At 44.9% G+C, this 16,880-nt stretch overlaps 1 protein-coding gene across 1 annotated transcript in view; it reads right to left on the bottom strand.

The window, feature by feature from the left end:
• Ttll11 (tubulin tyrosine ligase like 11) overlaps window positions 1-16,880 on the bottom strand; it is a 256,361-nt gene that overhangs the window by 48,216 nt on the left and 191,265 nt on the right. Inside the window, exon 7 of the mRNA XM_008833446.1 lies at window positions 217-450. Coding sequence (XP_008831668.1) covers window positions 217-450 — 234 coding nt within the window. The remainder of the gene's footprint in view (window positions 1-216; window positions 451-16,880) is intronic.

Genomic DNA, 16,880 nt, shown 5'->3' with positions numbered 1-16,880 from the left:
GTCACATTTATAACATTCATTAATTCATTTGATCAATAAGCATCTATCTACTACATGCCAGGCCCAGTGCCAACCACAAGGCATTCCAGCCTCAAATGGAGTACTGACCCAGTATCATGGTCTTCCAGGAGCAGCCAGGGGTGTGTGAGCAGTCAGATGAGTGACTGGACCCCAGCCTGCCCCTAGCCCAATCTGGAGGAAGCTGGTCTCACTGACCTTATGAAGGTACGGAAGCCAGTTGGTCCCAACTTCATCGTCCCCTTGATTCCCAGGAAGCGGATAAATAAATTTGCCATTCTGTCCACCAGGCGCAGGTAGTTGAACTGCTTGGCGTACTTGGGAAACACCTGCTTGAGGCAAATGGAGGGCAGGTGGGCTTCTTGGTCTGCATCCGGTTCACCAGTCAGCTCTTTGTCTGAAACGTCCCTCCCAGATGATGGGTGCTGAGACCTGAAATACACAAGGAATTCATGACATGGTGCTTTTCCTTGCATGGGTTCCTTCCCTTGAGATTTACAATAACCTCAGGGGATGGGCATTATCACTATTATTATTTTTCAGACTAAAAAACTGGTCCCTGAGAAGTGATGTACCTCAGCTTGCGTGGCTGGAAGTATCAAAGCCAAGACTTGAACCTAGGACAGAACCAGGACTTGAACCCATGACAGAGTCAGAACTCGAGCCCAGGACAAGAGCCAGGACTTGACCCAGGGCAGAACAGAGACTAGATACCCAGCTTCCTCCATTTTGCCAGCCTAGTTTCCCAAGATGGAAAACGTCCTCTGCTCTGCTCCCCGTTCAAGGGAATACTCCATTGTGGAGCAGTCTGGGTTTGATTTCAAACTCCTACTTACGGGTAGTAATTGAATAATTAAGAAATATAAAAATCTCATTTAAGGCTGGCAAGAAGCCGTGGCACAGTTCAGTGAACAGTTTGCAAAGATGCTTCAGTTACCTGGTTCGAAGAATGAGGACAATTACATCTCCTGGCTTAACTGTTTTCTTATTGGAACTTCTACAAAAAATGATTGGAGTATTGCGATTCCTTAGCCAGCACATTTTATTCTGAAATTATTCTGAGAGCCAAGAAAATGAGCAGCTACCAACTCCCCTACCAAGCTTTAGCTGGGAGTGACCTCGGTCCCTACTCACCTCCAGCACTGCAGAGTACTTCCGCTCACCCAAATCTGTACCCTCATCTCCTTGGCACATTACTACTAGATATCTGCTAGTTACCCAGGTGGGAAAAAAAAATCAGAATAAATGCCAACTCTTCCTCTTCCTCTCTGCACATTGGACATGGTCAGTAAATCCCACCCGAGAGCTTAGTCTGGGGAAGTTAGAACCATAGCACATAGTATTGAGCTCAACAAAAGCCACTTGCTACTCTTTCCCTGTTCCAGATGGGGAAACAGGTTTAGCAAGGAATCACATCCTTCTGAAAATGTATTTATTTTTATTTTATGTGTATGAGTGTTTGGCCTTGTGTCAAGGCTCCCACTTCCAAGAAGTCCCCCACTTGGGTCATCTTGGTGTCCCTGGGCCTGTTTCTCTCTGGCCCTGGCTGCCTGGCACACTTTTGTCACTATTTAAGAACCCAGAGATGTTTCATTGGCCACACTGATGGTATTCTTCCGTGTCCCTTGTACCCTGTACTGTTTCAACACCTCTGGGTGTTCTGTGAGCTCACTGGAAGAGTAGGTCATTTCCCAGCCAACTCTTATCTATGGGGCATGGCATGTATTGAGTGCTAGGGATCAAGTGGGGAGTGGGGAATGTGGAATGGGGTGTAAAGCTTCTGCACCCCATTGAATGTATTGCATTGGGAAAGTTTGCTTTGCTGCTGCTGTTGAGACAGGGCCTCCCTGTAGCCCCAGCTGACCTGGAATTTGCTATGTAGACCAGGCTGGCTTCGATCTCACAGAGATCCGCCTGCCTCTGCCTCCCGAGTGCTGGAATTGAAGGTGTATGCCACCATGCCCAGCTGGAAAGCTTGTTTTTAATAATGACATAAGCCCCCAAGGAAACCTCAAAGTCAGGCCAGTTCATATTTCATAAGCCCCTGGAAATGGGAAAGAAGCCCACGAAACAAACACTTTGCCTGGACCAAGTGGTCCCCTCATACCAGTCTGTGGAGCCAGCCTCCAGGGAAGAGGCATGAGTAGAAAGTTCCAGAAGACCTGATCACAGTTTCTTTTATGTGGGTCTTGGCTCTGGACTGAAAGTAAGGACAGGCAGAGGGACAGAAGTAGGAAGTATAAAGAAAAATCTCTTTCAAAGTTCAATAGTGTGGGGGGTCTAGGGAAGGAAATGTTCTCTCCTGCATGTGAAAACCCGAATCCTCAGGAGAGGCAGATGTTCCCTTGGGTGTGCAATTTTCCTTCATCAAAAACGGTTCTGTCACCATCACCTTGAACTTCAGACAGCAAATAAAAGTCAGCTGGTTTTTTTTTTTTTTTTTTTTTTTTTTTTTTCCACAAATTGTTTTCCCCACTACGGTTGTAGGAAGAAAAACGAGGGGGGAAATGTGACACTCTTACTGGAAATTGGCTCTTAAATTACTGAGTAAGTGTTGGTGGCTGACATTATAACCACTCAGGAAGTTTCATTAAGGGGACGATGGGGAGATGCACAGTTTGAATGCACTGAGAGACCATGGTAATAGCTCCGGGAACTCAATCCACAGACCTGCCTCACATATGTGACCTCATTTGCTCTTCAGGTCTGCCAAGAAGTCTTGGACGATAGCCCTGTTCCAGGCAGGGAAACTGAGGTTAGCAAGGCATAGCACCTCTGACGATTTATTTACTTATTTGTATTTTATGTGTATGTGTGTTTGGCCTACATGTATGTATGTACACCATGTGTGTGCAGTGCCCTTGGAGGCCAGAAGAAGGTGTCAGAACCTCTAGAACTGGAGGTACAGATAGTTATGAGCTACCTTGCGGGTTCTGGGAACCACACCTGGGTCTTCTGCAAGAGCAGTAAGCAGGCTTAATCACTGAGCCATCTCTCCAACTCCCATATTATCTCTTTGAATAAACCAGGATATAAATGAGTTCTTCAAACCCAGTGTTCTTTCAGTTTTACTGTCCCCTTATTCTAATGCACATCGTGGTTTACACTGGGGCTAGAGAACCCTAAATAGTATTATTTAATTTTAAAGAGCTTTAGCTTTATATTTTTTATAAATCTGTATTACTTTTTTTTTTTTTTTGAGACAGAGTCTCACTATATAGCCCTGACTGGCCTGAAACTCACTATGTAGAACCAGGCTGGCCTCAAACTCACAGAGCTCTATCTATCTCTGCTTTCTGAGTGCTGGATTAAAGGTGTGTGCTACCACACCCATTTAAAAAACAAAACAAAACAAAAAAAGCCCTCAGTTTCATATAGTTCAGATTGACCTTGAACTCACTTTATAGCTGAGGATGCCTGTGACCTTCTGCTCCTTGCATCTCTACCTTCCAAATGCTGGGATTACAGGGCGTGTATAACCATATCCACTTTTATGCAGTGCTATGGATTGAACTCCGGGCTTTGTGTGAGCTAGGTGGGCACTCTACCAGCTGAGCCACACCCCCAGCTGGGAGCTTTATTTCTTAGATTGTAAAAGTCATTCAAGCTCTCTGTAGACATTTGGAGAAATGTATAAAGCAATGAAAATCATCCCTAATCCTCACAACTTAAAGAAAGGCACTAATAATACTTAGATGTCAACATTTAGAGTCAGGATACGAGGCATGTGGTTTAAACTCTGCACATCTTCACATCTTCCCATGAACATATTTCTCAAATGCAAACATTCTGTATCAAACCATAATGTAGTTAATAGTTCCCCTTGGGAAGTTATAACTGAGGTTAGATATTTAGTACCCACATGGCTTGTCTTTTTTCTAAATAGAGTCTAGGGCTCAGCCTCCTCCCCAGGCAACGGACTTCTCCAAAGCATCCAGTGTCACAAATTGTTAGCTACAAGTAGTTTTGGAGATCATTTCATCCTGGATATTTTTTGTTGTTCGTGTGTGAAATATACATAAAAGTTACTATTTAAATCATTTTAAAGTATACAGTGCAGTGGCATTTAAGACTTTCATGAAGTTTCGTAACTGTCAACACCATCTAGTTCCAGAACATTTCACGACAATGTCATTTCAGAGAAGAAACTTCAACCCAGGTAGACAGGCCTGAGTACCAGCGGGCCATTTAACCAGCTCAGTGTCTAGTGTGGCAGTCTTAATTTGTCCTGCCAGAAAGGGACCTCGTTGCCTCCATCCAGTATGCCCAGACTGGACAGGTCTTCCCATCCCCTTCTTGTGGCGGTCCTACCCCTAGCACTGTGCTGCATGGGTCTCTTTACAGAGACAGCCTCTCACATTTTCTTCTGCATCTCCCTATCACTGTCCTCCCCCATCCTTCCTGAATCCCAGTTGGTAATCTCTGGAAGAAAGGGCCTGCCAGCCACAGATGTCCTTTTCACAGACTCCCAGCCACCAATTCAGAGGGAAGTACTTTCTTTCACCTGGAAGAGGCACTAAAGATGTGGCTGATGTATAAGAGGAAATAAAAGGATGAGAAATGGCATCTTTGCTGGAGATAATTGCAATTACCACACTGAGACCCAAGCCATCACAAATACTGTAAAATCCTGTTTTTACTTAATAGCATTTTAATGGAAATGTCAGGCTTACAGAATAAAAGTGAGCGGTAAAGAAAACATAAGTCAAGCTTACTAGTCCTTTGGGATCATTTTTGAAAAAATTGAATTTGGTATATCCTCGATTCATTAAAACAGGGGAAAGAATCCTGGAATGTTTTATCTACTATCATTTTTCAAATAAAGTGGAATTCTTTTTCATTAAAATGCTTGTGAAGAACCACCTATCTCTATTTTGCCTGGAAACCTCACTGCTAAAAAATTGCCACCATTTATTGGGGAACCTTCGGTGTGTCAGGCATCACACTGAGTAATTTACCTCTGTAATCCCATTTGTTTCTGATAACAAGTCTATGAAGAAGATGGAAACTATTTCCCTCACACAGGTTAGAAAGGTGAGGTCCAGAGAGGCTGACCCTTACCCAGGTTCACACAATCAGCGGCAGAATTAGCAGCAGAATCGGCATTTACCATTTACGCTGGGACTGTCTCGCCCCACACCCCATGCTGGGTTCACTCTACAGTTCTTGCACTTACTTGATTTAAATCGAATCAGAGACTTTTCTTCTCAGGTATGAGCTATATATAGTCCCTGAGATTAACAAAAGCAGGGAGGTGGATATTGCAAGATCAAATTCTAGTTTCAGTGGCGTTGCCTGAATTCTCTCTAGAGAAATAATTTCCATCTCTAGTTAAGCATACCAACCCATCACTTTTCCATGTCTGAAACATTTCCTAAGCACTGGTATGTCCTGGGGGCCTTGGATACAAGGATGGGGTGGACAGAGTTCCTGTTGTTCAGAAGCCTGTGACCAAATGGGGGTAAGGAGACCCAGACATGAACCACATTGGTGGGTATCCTGCCTGTGCAAGAAGCCAGGATTTCAGTTTTGAAGCATGGATTTCAGTTTCGATCTTGACTTCTAGAAAAGGAAGCTTGATTTTGGTAGTGCAGGAGAAAACAGGAGGTCTTGGCATAAGGAAAGACATGATCAGAGCTGGCCACAATGAATGAATCCACTAGTGGCCTGGATTCTGAATTGAGAGGGGAAAGGAAGAGTGGGGGAAGTTCCTGGAATAGTCTAGAATACAGGGGAACCCAACTTCCTTAAAATTTTTATTTATTTTTGGGGCTGGAGAGATGGTTCAGCAGTTAAGAACACTGGTTGTTCTTGCAGAAGACCTGGGTTCGAATCCCAGCACCCACACGGCAGCTAACAACTGTCTGTAACTCCAGTTGCAGGGGATCCAACAGCCTCTTCTGTCTTCCGAGAGCACTGCACAACACGGCTGCATTTACCTACATGCAGGTAATACATGCATACACATAAAATAAAAATAAATTAAAATTTTAAAATTTTTTATTTATTTTTTTATGTGTATGAGTGTTTTGCTTGCATGTATGTAAATGCACTGGTGTGTGCAACGCTGCAGAGGCAAGAAGAGGGTGTCTGACCTCCTGGAACTGGAGTTACAGATGGTTGTTAGCCACCATGTGGGTGCTGGGAGCTGAACCTGGGTCCTCTGCAACAGCAATCCATGCTCTTAACCACTAAGGCATCTCTTCAACCCTGGGAATCCAACATTTTGGCTTCTCTAGGCCACACTGGATGATGGAGAATTGTCTTGGGCCACACATTAAACACAGGGATGTCCAACCCATGACCCATGGATTTTGTGAGTATGCATTTTTGTTTTTCGTGAATTTCCAAGTTCACACTCACTCCAGAACCACACAATAGACTTACTAAAAGGAGGCAAAATAGTCTCATGATGTTTTAAGTAAGTTTACAACTTTGTATTGGGCTGCATGAATACACAGCTCTTCTGGGCTGTATATAGCTCTCAGGTCATAAGTCGGATGCACCTGGTAGATTAAGCATTCTGAAAGTGTGGTCCTTGGACTAGTCATATCTACGTCTCCTGAGAAATGCACACTTGTGGGTGGGAGCCCAGATACAGAAGCTCTGAGTGGGCTAGGCAATCTGTTTCAGCCAGTGCTCTGCAAGGCTAGCCCAGTCATAGGCTAGTGTCTGGAATCATTGTTTGTGTGACAAAAGATGAAGTCTAAACCATGGTCTGGAGCCAGAGAGCTGATGCAGGAGACTCCTTGGGCAGATTTGGCAGCCATTATTTGAACACGGGGGAAGAGAACAACCAGATCTCATGATCCTGGCAATACTGTGGCCTGACAGGAGACCCTGGGGCACAGGGCTGCTGCATTGCAGGGGTATGTAAACAGGCCCCTTTCCAGGCTGTTTGGCATGGCTCCTCCATCACTAGATTTCAAATGTGCACGTAGCACACTGGTGTTCCAGGAGAAATGCTAACCATGCACCAACGGAGTATCTTAAATTAGGCCCGCAGCTAATTTAAAGAGTTGCGGGATGAAGTCGTTAAAAATAAACGTAAGTACCATGAAGCCCAGCTCTGTCACTTGATAAATCTCTGCCATGGCAGAACCCCATTTGCTTGATGGCTGATGCGATGCAATCTGAAGAGAAGGCATAGACTATGAATCGGACAAGGCCTGTGTTCCCAAGAGATGAGGAAAGGAAGGACTTAATGAGAAACCCCTGTCTGATATATTAAAATCCCTTAAAGAGCCGGACCCACACTGAGCTAGTCCCACATGTCCCTCTTCATGCAGCAACCCTTTCTTCTCCGAACCTGTGCCTGGTCACTCCTGCCTCTCAGGATTACTTTCTTCCATGGCATGGTGTAGCATCCTTGGCAACAAGCACACTGGTGATGCCATAACTGGGTTCCAGGAACTGCAGGTTACAAGCATGTTGTCTTCATGAATTTCCACAAAGCAGATGTTGACATTACTGCTTTACAGACAGGGAAACCAAGACACCAGAAGAGAGACAAATGCATGGTGGACCCAGGTTAGAAGCCCAGGCAGGCGGGCTCCCAATTTGCATTTCTAACCCTACATAAATGGCTTGCACACACAGGGAGCTGGCAGGACTCAGTGCTTTGGGAAGTTATTGCTAACATACCATTTTTCTCTTGCAGGGATCCTCTGAAGAATTACAGTTCAGCACCCCAATCCAAAAATCCAAATTCTGAAGACTTCCAGCATCCAAAACTGTTTGTGCTTTAACATGATTCTGTACCACAGGACTTTGTTTCATGTACGTTTAATACTTAAAATATAGGCCGGGCGTGGTGGCGCACGCCTTTAATCCAGCACTCAGGAGGCAGAGGCAGGCAGATCTCTGTGAGTTCGAGGCCAGCCTGGTCTACATAGCAAGTTCCAGGACAGCTGGGGCTACAGGGAGACCCTGTTTCAAAAAGACCAAAAAAAAAGAATCTATAAAATGACCTTCAAACGATGAGTACGTAGTGTAATGAGGCATGAATGAATCTCATGTTCAGACATAGGTCTCATCCCCAAGATATCTCATCATGCATATGCAAATATTCCAAGATGTGAAGGGGGAAAAAATTTGAAATACTCTGGTTCTGTACATTTCGGATAAGAGGTATTCAAACTATGTAGGTGGTTCTGTTTGTTTCTTTTTTACTTTTAATTTTGATGAATTTCTTATGAAAATTTTTAGTTTGCATACAAAGCATTGGGTTCATTATGACATGCTCATGCTTTATAAATCATTATACTTTGCTCTTACCTGCCCCTCCCCCACACTGTTCTCCTCCACCTTCCTGGTTGGTTCCCTTCCCCCTCTCAGATCTTCCCTCTCTTGTTCCCTCTCCGCTCTAATGGTCCCCTGCCACTTTCATCTCTCTCTTTCTCTTTCTCTCTCTCACACATATATGCATCCTACCTGTATATCCTATACATATATGAATATATAAACTGGATTCTACATAAGAGAGAAAAACACCTGATATTTTAGGTGGATCAATTTCAGTTATAAGGAAAATGAGTTCAGAAAGGTTGACCTACTTTCCAGCTATTAAATTTGAACCTGAATCTGTTTGAGTTCAAAACCTGGTCATTTTTCCTTTGTTTTCTCAACTTGGCAGCGGGATTCAGCACCTCAACTCTTTCTCCTCCCTTCTAGTTAGGGAGAGAATCTCTTATACTTTTTTTAAGAGGGGGGAATGGATAAAGGTGGGCATAGCCCACACCAGCAAAAAACAGGTGTGTTGTTTAGGATCAAAATTCAACCTTTCTATGAGGCACCAAGATTGAACTAGTGCAGGGTCTGTAAATAACTTAAGTGACCTTTGGGAGGGTCCAGCGCTATGTCATCTGGACATAGCTGTCATGTTTTGTTTGCCAAACAAATCAATCTGGTACTTTACTGTTCTGGGCTCATGTGACTCACTGACACAGAGTGTCTGTGGAACGTCAAGCATTGAGGAGGCCGGAGGCAGCAGCCCGCCCCTCCCCACATCCCTGCTCTGGGATGCTTAGCGACCTGGCCTGACTGCTTGAGTGTTTTCTCTCGCTTGGCCAGACAATGAATCAGTGCAAGGACAAACCTGAGGACACATTCTCATGGCCACTCCCCCAGACCCGGAATGTGAGCCTTTTCAGAGCTGGAGAACCTGTTAGGGGTCACTGGGCCCAGCCCTTTCGTTTCTGTTTTCTGGATGAAGGACTTGACAGCTCATTTCCAGGGGCCTCCCATTAGGCTTCTTGGCCGGCAGGGCACTCGTGTCCAGTGCCTTCCCCGTTGCCTCTTTTGCTTGCCTCTTGTGTCTCAGCACAGTCAGTAGATGGACTAAAATTGTGTTGCCAATGACTCTTCTCCACTGTGATGTGGCCTAGTATATGGTAGTTTGGGGTGTAGACTTAGGGACTGGGGTGGGAGTCCCAGCTCTGCCACTTGAAGTCGTAAAATCCTGTGCTGAAAGAAGTGGCCACCCACCCCTACCCCCCAAGCAGTTAAACACAGGAGTTAGAGAGGCACGGGCAGTGATTTGTCTCATTTTCCTTTTGGAACAATGTAAGAAAGTGGAAGCCAAGTCCCTTGCTTGACAGGAGGCATCCAGTGAAGGGAGCAGGCAAGGCCCAAGTCTCCTAATTTCTTGTCCGGTCTTTAAATAAACAAAGGAGAGAAAATATTGAACACCAGGGTGGCTGAAATTCCGAGTAAATTCTAGACACTTTGGGTAGGGAAGGGAAGGCTATACTTTTGCCTAAAGGGCTTCCGAACTTCCTTAACTTGACCACCGTCTTTCTGTGATTTGGTTGAGGCCTTGCTTTCATTGGAAAAGAAAGCTCTTTGAAGAGAAAGCTCTTCAAAGTGTAAGCCTTGCCTTCACTGACTACCCGAGGCACGCTGGACCAGATGCCCCAGTGGAATTGTTGGGGTCCCATGCTGTCTGCTCACTGCCTGCCCCCTCTTCTCCATCCCACAATCCCATCTTTTGCAAATGCTCTTTCCCAAACCACTCATGTGTTTTACCTTTAAAAAAAATATGTATATGAGTATTTTGCTTGTGTGTATGTATGAGCACCATGTATATGTGTGGTGTCCAGAGAGGCCCGAAGAAGGTGTCAGAGCCCCAGGAACTGGAGTTACAGATTAAGACACCATGTGGACGCTGGGGAACTGCATCTGGGTCTTTTGCAAGAGCAGAAAGTGCCCTTAACTGCTGAGCCATCTTTCCAGCCCTGTGTTTCATCTTTTTGTATAATACTTTCCACGGTTTCTAGATCAGAATTAGCCATTTCTATGTCCATAACCTTCCTGACTTTGCACATCATCATTATCATCTTTATTACCACACTATCATCACTTTCACCATCATCATCGACTTCTTAACCATCATCATCATCATGAAATCCACTGAGGACTTATCCTCTAATATGTTCTATGTGAAGCCCATAGTATACCTGATTTTTTCCTTCAAAGTAGTTAACACATTTAATCAACTATTTATGTGTAACTCTGTGGAATACCTGTTTCATTTTGGAAAATTCCAGAAGGTCAGGCCCTGTGATTGTTTGGTCTAAGACTAAGCCTCTTTGTACACATATCTGGCAGTGGACATAGTCGTGCTTTGAATGCGTTCTCACAACAGCCTAATTAACTAGACACAATGACTAGCCTGAGTTCACATCTGGGGACAACTTAGAGAGGGTGAGCCAGTGGCCTCAGTGATGGAGCTGGGATTTGAACCCTGTGTTCTTCCTCCAGGGCCCATGTCCCTAGGCCCTCTGCTACCACATCCCTCTATTTCTGGAATCTTTTAGCCTTCCTCCTCTTCTCTATAAGTCGCTGCAAGAGCCTCTCTGAACTATGGGAGAACAAAAATTTTGTAGTGGCATCAGCAAGAGACTGTGTGACAATCGTAATCAGTGGTTATATTAGCTTGCTTCACCACCTCCAGAATTAGTAGAAAAGGCCAACTCGAGCTTTTATTGTGGAGCTTTGCTAATGAAGGGATCCCTTTAATTACACACTCAGCGCAAGGCTGTAACACAAAACATTTTGGTGTTTAAACGCTGTTCTGCAATCAAAGTACAGGGCTGCGAGAATGCAGAGGGTATGTGGGGATAGCCATGCATAGATGTTATTCTTTGCCGAGATTGTGATTTCTTTTTGGCATCCGATGCCACTCAAGCCCTGTTTATTCTCTGCAGCAGTCCTGCTGTGCACCCAGGGAGTCCTTAGTGATTTCACAGAAATCTCCCAGATAGTGTGGCACCTCAGACTTACAGTCAACTTTGTTGATGGCTGATTTGCCTTGAGGGTTCTCTCCATGTCCTGGTGCCAACACATCTGCTCTATCCCTGTAGGACAGATGTTGAACTTCAAACCACTTTCCCTTGATGACATAACCAGGGGCTCATGGTGTTTGTACCCTACTTTGCTATGTGTCAGTCAGTAGGAGGGAGCCTCATTGGACAAGACCACAGATCATTCTCAGGCAAGGATGTTCCATTCCAGCCTTTGCATTTGGTCCCCCTCCTCCTGTGGACCACCAATTCACAATATGTTGAGTATGAGTCTTGTGTCTTCCAAATCTCCACCTCATGCCCAGGGTGTATGCAGTATCTGGGTCTGGGAGGCTCATGTCCTGCTAACCCTCATCCCCAGTTGGGTTCCAATCCTGCTTGTCCTTCTCAGCTCATCCTAGAGGCCAGTCTCATCCTCTCCCCTTCTCTCCCGTTCACAAGTACACTCTTCTGCATTTCCCACCACACTTCTTGGTGGAATGTATCATTGTCTGAACTCACAGCATGACCAAATCTGTGTGTTGCTCCTTTCTCCTCAAAGACTGTGAGTTGAAATGAATCGATTTGTGTTCCCCTCCTGTCCTCTGCTTTCACAGGTGTGGTGGGGAAGGCCTGCTGGTGAATGACTGCATACGTGAAGTGTTTTTTAACATGGATGACATGAAGAATCGGGGATGACTCTGGCTGAAGGCAAGCCATTTGCTAGGTGTCAGTTTCAGAGACGGTTCAGCAAAGGCATCTCGAGGTAACTGATGACACCAAGAGTGACAGTTATCCTGGATCCACCCTTTACTAACTGCTCAGACTCAGTTTGCCTTTTGTGAAATGGAGATGAACAATACAGTCCTGCTCCCAGAACGGTGGGAGGGGTTCTGTGGGAGGATAAAAACAAGGACTGGCATCTGACATCCCGGTTGGAGCATGCTTATTGGATAACTGTGTGTGTATGTAAGACAGGATTGCAAGCTCCCAGTCTGCCTGAGTTACACAGTTACAATGAGACCTTGTCTCAAAAAGAAAAAAGAAAGAGAGGAGAGGAGAGGAGAGGAGAGGAGAGGAGAGGAGAGGAGAGGAGAAGAGAGAAGAGAAAGAGTTGTGATGTAGCTCAAGTTGGTCCTGAACTCAAGATCTTCCTACCTTACTCAGCCCCCCAGGTACTAGGATTACAGGCATGTGCTATCATGCCCCATTGGACATATAGTTCTCAAGTACCCATTCTGTAGCCAGGGATGTAGGCTCAGTTCAAGACCACCTTCTCCAGGAGAATCCATTACCTCTTCCAACTTGTCATATCCTCAAAGAACTCTAGTCCTAACAAAATTAGTTTTAAAAAAAAAATCAGCTAATAAATTAGGCATGCATATTAGCAATCAGGTCCAGAGAGAAAGTCGAACTCTTTTCTTTATGCAATTTGAATTCCCCTAACATAGAGTTGTTGTCAAAATCTATTAAAGTATTTAATTTCTCTTGTCACCACGCAATTCCCTGAGCAGACATCCAGACAGTATGCAGTGGTGTTTCTCACAGAAGTACTAAATGTTTAGTTATTGTGGTACATTTTTTAGATGAGATCTCCCTGATGGGTCTAGACACTAGCGAGACTGCGTTGAGTTCAAGCACAAGGTTAAGATAGGGCAGCACAGCAGCAAGAGCTGTAGGCTTTGTGGAATGAAGCAGGCCTGAGCTGTCATTTATCAACTGAGTGACCTTGGGAACGGTAACTTTGCCTCTCTGGGCGTCAGTCTCCTCGTTTGCAAAGTGGTGACAGTACCAAACCCACAGGGTCTCAGTGATCTCCGAATGGAATGCCAAACACAGAGAACCTAAAAGGCTGGACATGTAACTGGTCCTCAATACAAGACAGCTTTAAAGTCCCAAAGATGTGGAGATGCACAGACCAGGGTACAGAGGATATCATCCTCTTCCTCAAGGAACAGGTTGAGGAGGCGTGTGGGCATTGGTCAAGACTGTAACTTGAAATTCTTTTCCCTTTGTGTGTGTGTGCACGTGTTGTGTGTGCACACGTGCGTGTGCACTTGCACATGCAGGTGGGTGTAGGTGTGCATGTATGTGTACGTGGAGGCCAGAGTTCAGTTTTAGTATTGTTCTTTAGGAACCATCCACCCTGTTTTTTTAGACAAGGTAACTTACTAAGAGCTGACTGGACAGCAAGATCCACCTGTCTCTACCCAGCACAGAACTTACAAGCACCCAGATTTTTATGTGCGTGCTGGGGGTTGAACTCACGTCTTCATGGCATGGAAAGCACTTTACTATCTCCCCAGACTGCTTGACTTTTCTTGAACAATAACCTTTCCTAATACCCATTCATTCAAATAAATTAATATCCACTGGGCTGGACTCACCTAGTGAGAGCCAAAGGTTTCCATGCCAACAGGAATGTGGTGGGGACCTCACCCTCCAAGGAAAAACAAAACCCAGAGAAAATTCCACCATTTCCCTAACTAACAGGAGCTGAAGTCAGAACTGCCTCTTCCTTGGTTGTCATGGCAACAACTACTGACCTACCCTATCCTGTCAAATACACATGCCACATACCATAGGGGAGAGATGTGTGGGAGGTGGTGGTCCAGGGACAGGAGACAACAGAAAGGCTCTGCAGGGTCACATGAGAAGCACTGTCACCTGTTTTTACCACAGAACAAAACTGGAAAATGTATATCTTTTGTCAGGAACTGGAGGAGATCCAGTTTTACTTATTTTTTATACTTTTTGAAGTGTATGAGTGTTTTGCTTGCATGTGTGTAAGTGCACCCATAAATGCTCTCAGAGGCCAGAAGAGGGCATTAGGTCTGGTACTGGAGTTACAGATGGACAGTTTAGCCACCATGCAGATGCTGAGAACCGAACCCAGGTCCTCTGGAAGAGTGGCCATGACTCTTAACTGCTGAGTCATCTTTCCAGCTTTGGCTATCTAGTTTTTAGTGTACAGACAGATCCTTCAATGATTATAAACAGATTTAGAGCCCCTTGTCAAAGCCAGTTCAGACCTGGAGAGCAAACAATGATTCCTTCATCCATAACATGGAGAGAGGCTGATGTGCCCCACTGTGTCTCTCCTGTCCTGTTCAGTATTTGAGGAACCATGACTGATGCTGATGCCAGCTGCCTCTTTCTCCAGGCTGAGCAAACCATCTCCCGTCTCTGACTGAATGCAACCTGAACAGTAGTCTGGAACAGCAGAAAGCAGTGTGCCCATTTAACAGGCAAGAAAATTGAATGATAAGTCATTAAGAGTTAGCTATTTGTGCATACCTTCACCAGAGAATCTTCTTCTCACAGTACATGGTGATAAATAGTGTCCTACAACTGGTCAATATGCAGAGTTCTCAACCCTAAATGGGGATATTTATATCACACCCCAAAGCTAAGGGACTGTCTCATAAGAGTGGGTGCCAAGTCGTAGAGCCAGAGGCAGTAAAAGACTACAGTGAACAGAGCTTTCTGGACACAACAGGGCACTTATACACATGAACTCATAGCAGTTGTGGCTGTGTGTACAAGACCTGCTCAAGACCAAGCCAGACAAAATCTCAGCATGGATGGGGGAGGTAGACAGAAGCTCTACCCCTAACCTAAGAGCTATTGGCAACTGATAGTTGCTGGGAGAGGGAGAGTCAATCTTCTTTAAGGGTATGACCCCTGGTAAACAGATAGATGCTCCAGAGGATGGTCTCACATCCAAGAGCATTTGGACGATGCAAATTGGACTTGATGGGCTTTTTTTTTTTTTTAAGAGGTCGTCAAGTTGGGTGGGTAGGGAGGTAGGGGTAGATCTGGGGGTGGGGAGTCAATATGATCAAAATACTTATATGAAATTCTCAAAGAACAAAAATACTAGTCTAACAAAAAACGAGTGTCTGTGGGACTGGAGAGATAGCTCAGCGGTTAAGATCACTGACTGTTCTTGTAGAAGACCCGGGTTCAAATCCCAGCACCCACATGGCAGCTAACAACTGTCCATAACTCCAGTTCCAAGGGATCCGACAGTCTCTTCTATCCTCCACGGGCATTGCATGACATGGGTGCACTTACCTACATGGAGGAAATACATGCATACACATAAAATAAAAATAAAATATTTTTAAAAATGAGTGTGACCACCAACCAACACATATGGACACTTCCTTGTTTTTGATTTCAAGGTTGCGCTCTGCTCTGAAAAGTCTTCAGTGGGGACGGCAGAGGGATTTGCTTAAAAGGTTTAATTTTATTCCTCTTGCCTTTTTTGACTTCATGTAGCTTTTAAAAGTCACCTTCTAAGCTCAACACCTGTCAGACAAATCTACCCAGATGTCCTGTCTGCATCTCAGTGAGTCCAACGCTCATAGTTGAACACAATTTGTTTCCCAGAACCTGCTCCTTGCTGTTTCTTGTTGTTATTGGTAACTTTGCCAGCCTAGTGAGCCAAGCTCAAACCTGAAGTTGGCCCTGGCTTCTCCATGCCCTCAGCCTGGTTTCTGGGGAACTGCTTGAAGGCCACCCTAGTCCTCTTTTGTTCAGAGGTTCTGATTCTGGGCAGTCCCAGTAGGTGTAAAGTAGTAAGTGAGGTGGTCAGCCATGAAGGCCATGGGGCCTGGGATGCCTGGGCCCTGGCTGAGTGAGAGCTGGCATTCAAAGCATTTTTGAGCCTTACTACAATCCTTTAAGGCTCTTCTTCTTATGATTTCCATTTTCCACGAGTTGATGCCTATGACACCAGGATGACACAATTTGCCCAAGGTCATCCAGATTAGAAATATCCAAGACAGATTATGAGTGCAGAACTGCTTGACTCAAGGGCTCAGGCCCAATCAATGCACAGCACTCCTCCCCCATGCAGCCAGGAGTTTTTTCTTTCTGTTTCTGTCCCTCTTCTCTTGTTTGTTTGGTGTGTGTGTGGGTTCTCCTTACTATGTAGCTCTAGCTGGCCTTGAACCTATTATTTAAAAATATTTTATTTTTATTTCATGTATATGAGTGCTTTGTCTGCATACATGTATGTGTATCATCTGTGTGCAGTGTTTATGGAGGCCAGAAGAGGGCATTAGATCCCCTAGAACTGGAGTTATAGACAGTTGTTAGCCACCATGTGGGTGCTGAGAACTGAACTCAGGTCCTTTGCTAGTGCAGCTAGTGCTCTTAACCACTGAACCATCTATCCAGTCCCATAGCCTTGAACTTTTGATCCTTCTATCTCTGCCTCCTGAGTTCTGGGATTACAGATATGCACCAACACACCTGGACTGAGTTTCTTAAGAGCAGAGTGCTCCCTCTTGTCTTGTTTCTATGTTGGCACTGTGACATTAGAGGCAGTCTCGCAGCATCTGATGAGTAAGTATCTGACTGAGGTGTCCTGGATAGAGTTCAGAGACAGTCAGTCTGAATCTGAATTCTACTCTGCACCAAAGGTCCCTTTCTTTTTTAAATTGAGAATTTCATACATACATATCATACGGTAGGACCAATTCCAACCCCCTTTTCCTCCTCCCCTCTAACTCCTTCCTTACTCCCTCCATTATTCCCTCCAAAGTTCATGTGCTTTTTTTTTTTTTTTTC

The sequence above is a fragment of the Nannospalax galili genome, unplaced genomic scaffold (genome assembly GCF_000622305.1).
Source record: "Nannospalax galili isolate Female #2095 unplaced genomic scaffold, S.galili_v1.0 scaffold34, whole genome shotgun sequence".
NCBI classification, from domain to species: domain Eukaryota; kingdom Metazoa; phylum Chordata; class Mammalia; order Rodentia; family Spalacidae; genus Nannospalax; species Nannospalax galili.
Note: the sequence above shows the minus strand (reverse complement) of the source record. Positions and strands in the feature narration are given on the sequence as shown.